The sequence below is a fragment of the Eimeria acervulina genome, genomic scaffold (assembly GCF_000499425.1).
Source record: "Eimeria acervulina Houghton genomic scaffold, Eah_scaff476, whole genome shotgun sequence".
Lineage (NCBI taxonomy): Eukaryota > Apicomplexa > Conoidasida > Eucoccidiorida > Eimeriidae > Eimeria > Eimeria acervulina.
The window spans coordinates 19,761-25,352 of NW_013547313.1; the positions used below are offsets into that span (position 1 = coordinate 19,761).

At 51.6% G+C, this 5,592-nt stretch overlaps 1 protein-coding gene across 1 annotated transcript; it reads right to left on the reverse strand.

The window, feature by feature from the left end:
• Window positions 1–1,463: 1,463 nt before the first annotated feature.
• EAH_00039890 (hypothetical protein, conserved) lies at window positions 1,464–3,986 on the reverse strand (the record flags this gene model as incomplete). Its single annotated transcript, XM_013391909.1, has 2 exons — window positions 1,464–2,624; window positions 3,900–3,986. The coding sequence occupies 2 exons, from the start codon at window positions 3,984–3,986 to the stop codon at window positions 1,464–1,466; spliced, it is 1,248 nt and encodes a 415-aa protein (XP_013247363.1).
• Between the last annotated feature and the right edge of the window lie 1,606 nt (window positions 3,987–5,592).

The window sequence follows — 5,592 nt, forward strand, 5'->3', positions numbered from 1 at the left end:
AAACGCACGAAAGCTGTATTCTGCTGTGGTACATGAGACAAACTACTGTTTTTGTGAAGGAAAGTACCTGGTTTCGGGACTCGACAGCGATTGGTGCATTGTTGCAGAACACTACCAGCTGTTTCTCGGATCTCTTGAGGAATTGCAGCAGCAACAACACGAGCATTTCCCCTCTCAGGGGACAAAAGTCGCAGCGCACGACTGGCTCTGCTGGGTTGGCATTACAGCTTGCTTGTCCTGACACTACTGTTTGGGTTGAAGGTGGCGCAACTGCTCTTATGCTGGGGAATTCCTTCTTTTCTTCGGCAACTGATGCAGCATCGAGCCCCTTGTTCTGCTTCTGCTCTTCATGAGTGCTTCTACCAGTGCTAAAACGTGAGGGCGGTTCAACTTGTGGTAGCCTATGAAGGGCGCGTTGCCCTTCACGACAAGCCGCGCATATGACGTCCCACTGCTTTGAAGCGCATCTGAGCTTGCGGCAACAACAGCGAACAACGAATACTGGAGAAATGAAGGAAGAGGATGCCCCGAAGTGTTTTTGAGCATGTGGATTGGAGCCACGGCACAGTGGCTGTATGGTCATGCATTCTATGCTTTGGCCGTTGGTTGGCAAATCGTACTGGATTGAGTCGCTAAGCGAAGATGACCAATACAAACGCAATTGATGGGCAACGGCGCCTAGACATTCTGGCCACTCCTTTGCCCAGTGCAAAAGCAAAACCACCACTGCAGCATTCTGCACAGCAGGAAATTGAAGGCAGATGGGGAGGACAAAGACAAGCGCGTGCATCGACGTGAGGCTCGCCACACGCATATCCAGTATTCAATATTTCAGTAATGATATGTGGGCGCTTGCCACTCCAGTCGTCTTCTAGAAGCAGTTGCTGTAGAGTGGGGCGCAGGAACACAACTTTGCCAAAACTTTTCCTCAGCAAGACCTGTCGAGCTACCTGCACCGCTGTGTCAGCTGGAAGCAAGGCAAGAAAGACAGCAAGAAATACTTCCAGCTAAGGAATTGAAGTCACTTACCAAGCTACTGAAGTTGGAAAAAAACTGTTGCATTTCGAGCTGAGCTACCCAGCAAAGATCTCCTTCTAAGCCATCTAACCATTTGTAGACAGGTAGTGCACGGAAGGTATCAGCACGTGCCTACTGGGGCGCCGAAACACGTTTCGGTGAGAGACCGTTCTGCAGCTGCAAGTGCCTCCACCGCTCGAAGAAAGGCTCGCAATTCCACGCCCCCAGCCATCATCTCAGAAGCTGCGTGTGCATGCGCTGTAGCAACCCCTTCCAATAACTGCCTGAAGGCGCATGTGAATGCCTTTAAGGGAATTGTTGAGTGTCAATCTGGATGGGCGCCTTTCTGAAGGACGCTTGGCACACAAGAATTCTGCTTGGCATGAAAGCATCACCAGCTCTTTTCTTGGGGGCAATACATGAGCATTTTTCCCATTTAGATAGGTCTATTGGCTCATTGATACTTGCAATGCATCCCAGTTTCCAGCTTTGCGAGCATCTAAAGCGATTTCTTTGCTCATGACTGGCGATTTGTCGCTTTCTTCACTTGAGGCATACCTCCTATGGTTAAACCACGTATTTGATCGTCCACCCCAAGGGCCCCCACCCACTCCAATCCACATCACATACAACAAGCGGCTGCTGGTAGAGGGAGGCGGCAAAACGCATTTGTATGAACCTGAGCAGACTGCCGCAGAAGCATCAGCTCCGTCCTCTGGAAAAAATGTGCTTCCTGCAGGTTGGGTTGGCGAAGGGGAAGCGACGAATGCTCCTGCAGTCATGGCTGCCTTTTTCCGGCGCTGCAGTTGGACATGCTGTGGATCATCAATTCTTCGCAGCAAAATCAGGGCCTCACGAATCCACTGGAGTTGCGTTGTTGCTGCTGGCAGCCTCGCTGCTGCTGCTTGCCCAACAAGCAATGACGCGGGAGTTGTTTCCTCTGCAGTTGGTCTTACCATGTTGAGTGCTGCTCTCCCTAATTCTCCTACAGCTAGAGCTCCGACAGTTTGGTGTTTTTGTTCATCCAGGACAAGGCTGTGAAGCGTGTTCCGGTGAGTGGTTACAGGAATCTCGTTTTGACCGCCACTGGCCAATGGCTGCTCACGAGCAAGCTTAACCTGAGGGTGGAGCCGCCTTGAAGTCTCCCCAGCCAAAGTTTTCTGGGCCTCGGCAGAGAGCAGATGTACGAGGTATGCATCGTAATTATTGCCTTGATGCAGCTGCTTATCTTTCCCGTCTTGCTGCTGTAGGGGGTGATCCTGTTCGAGTTGTTGGTGTTCCCGCGACGCCCCACTCTCCGTCACCGAACTCTCCTCCCTGCCAAATAATTGGGACGCAACGCTAAGTTGATGCGCATCTGGATGTTTTGACCGCTGCTGAACCTTCGGCTGCTTGTGCAGACCGGGGTCTTCGTTCAAGGGCTCGTAGGCATTCCCCAATATTTGACGCTCTTCTATAGATGCTGTTGGGTCCCGCTGATGGCCTTCTTCAACTTTCAGAGAAGTCATCAATGCTGCCTCAGTGATAACTTTGGAGCAATCATGCCTTAACTGGGTGATCAGTCCCCACACTCGAGACCTTAGTACTTCCACCAACCCAGATAGTGCCTGATGGTATGTGCACATGTAACACGCAGAGGATGCGCGGCCGTTATAGCCCCTTCATGAGTTTTTGCTCAGGCCGCAATTGATACTCTAGTCTTCACAAATCTTCTAGGACTGAACAGAGAACTTTTTTAGGAACTACGTCAAGATCGATGCTTTCTACAGCGCTATTAGCACACTGCTTGCTGTACACAGCGTCAACTTGACGATATGACGGTTTGCTGACAAAGCGTCCAAAAATGACAACAGCGGCCTCGTCGATTGTAGAAACTTGGCATAAGAGCTTCGTTGCTGCACTTGCCACAGCTTCACGCGCTTTGGTGCCCTTTATCCCGGCTGCCTGCGCAGCCAACAGTGCCTCCCCTGATGCATTTACTGCATGTATCTCAGGGTTGCTAAAGCAGCGAGGCTGTTGTTGGGAAAGAGCCTCCGATCCCCTTGCGTAGAGATATTTGAACAGCAACAATGCAAGTGTATACGATTTCCACGCCTTCACACACTGAACCACAAAGTCCCTAGCTGCCAGTGGCCCCATGCTAGGTTTTCCTTCTACGTGTGCGTGAATCCCATAGCGGAGACGATCAGAAACAGCGCTTCGAATCAACAGACAGCAAAAAAAGAGGAAGTGCCATCGCGCCGCCGTTGGTGACTGCAGCAGTGCATGCAAACCTGAATCGCACGCAAAACTGAATCGCACAGCAACCAGGTATTATATCGTCGACTATCAAATGCAAATCAGACAGTAGGCACCAGAGCCTTTAGCGTTGGGGCAGTGGGCCTGTTCGTATCAACTGCGCGCTTTAACACCTAGCGTTGTAATCTATGCTTGTGCATCCAACGGTGACACACCAGATGCTGTCTGAGACAGAGTAGCTATTTGCTTATGAGAGATATAAGCAGCACCACTGAAGACCCTCAACGATGATATGCTTCCGTCGGCGTGGCTTAGCCAAACGCTTGGTTCCTCGGAAGCGTCAGAGAGCCCCAGTGTACGCATTAAGCAGGCGTTACTTGAAGGCTTCCAGTCTACCTGATGCTGAGCAGCGACCTCAAAAAGTGGTTCAAGCAGAGCAGAACGGGCCCTATGTAGTGCATTCAATAGCTGCTTGCTCTCCTTCTCCTCTTCGACCCATATCCTTTCAAAAGCGGGCATGCTGCTACCCTCCAGCACCGGCGAACTGGGGCCTTTATAAATATTAGAGTTGCTGGGAAGAATGCAAGCTGATTTCTCTTGCTCTACTGGCTCCATCTGGCAAGATGAAGTTCTTGTACACTCACAAGGACCGCGTGAACCTGCAGCTCTACGTCGTTGCCTAGTCGGCGCCCTGGTATTTTGTCCGTCGTGGTACACATTGTCGGGAGCATCCTGCCGCAACTGAACATATGCCATATGCCCTTCTTGTGTGTTAGGCGCACTGGGCACTGCGTTAATGCGCGTTTCGCTGGCACCCGATGCAGTGTCCGGAGAGTGACGGCGCAGTTGCAGGTGCCGACGAACGGAACGTCGTTGCGTACTTGCACGCTGCTCAAACCGACGCAGTTGTTCATTCTGTCCTCGATGCTGAAGGTAATCTTGTCCTGCTGTCGCTAAACGCCTGGTGCGAACTCCTGGCAACAGTGTCGTTACTGCTGTCTGTAGAGCAGCGGCTGGCTGGTGAGCTAGTGGCGCCACTTCACGTGGCGACAAGCCATCGGACCTCCTCCGTTGCCGTTTAGTTCCGCGTCGTCCCCCGCTGGAGTCTTGATTAGAACTTGGCGGCATCTCTGCCATGGCCTTTTGCAAAATTTACCGCTGGAAACGACTGGCTGTAAGTGGAGGATCTGGTGTGTACGCAAAGCCGGATACGTTAACGTCCTGCATTAGTAAGCCAGTTCTGTGTTGCTGAAAGTATCTCGTACTGAAGAAATTCGACCTAATGCCCGTTGCACCGCTGGTTCCCCGTGGTTGCCTGTGCAGCGTTGGGTTACCGCTCGATGTGTTTAGGTGCAGTGGTGACTCGCACGGACAACAATAGACAATAGATTAACAACTAGCATGGGCGTTGGTCAGTGTGCTGTGAGTCTGCGCGTGACCCGTTGGCTCCTTGGTTAGTCCAGGAGGTAGCAGCCTACAAGAGGATGCCCACCAGTAGAGATATCATTGAGGACTGCTAGCACAAATGGTTACAGGCTTTGGTATTCCACTCCGTTTTAGCTATTTAAACAGAAGAAAGATATATCGGGCTTTTGGATGCATTCTTACACTCACTGCTAAGCCGCATGCTAAGCCACATGGCAGATTTGGGAGCTGCAGCTGTGGGATTTTGCCTGCCGCCCTATCAATGGCCTTCCACACCTGGTACAGCATATCAAGTTGTAGTGCTAGTAACTAAGTCTCAACCTGATACGCAATCTTAGCTCTAAATTTCTGTATAGAGAGAAGGATATGACGTCAATCGGTGCAACGTGCCCATTATTGGAGCTGGGGTGGATTTGACGCCGCCGCATGCACGCGCCAGCAGTCCCGCATGTCCATAAGCATGCTGCGCGGGAAATGCATACGACTGGGTTCCATCTAAATGCAATATTGACTACTTCTTTCATAATTGGTACTTCGTTTCTTCTTATTATGATGCCCTACTCGGTTCGATGTCCCATGAATGCCGGATGGAGGGAGCAGTGGGGGTGGAGGTCGCCTGCTCGATCATGAGTTTGAAGGGGATCATTTCGAGAAATGTAGAGGTGTTTTGTAACAGGTAAGCGAATCCCTGTGCTATCGGCGCGGTTGCTGGCTTGCGGATTCCCGGTCATCCAGGTGGTGCCACGCAGCCGATAAGTGGTTTCACCTGCATTTTCGGGCACGTGCTGTCTCGATACATAGTAGCTACTTTCCACGAGGACAGGGCCTCAAGGAAACGCGGGAACCCTTCTGTGCGGCTGGCTATGCCCCGCCCATACCACACTTCCCACTGCCCCCACCCCCCACCCCCCC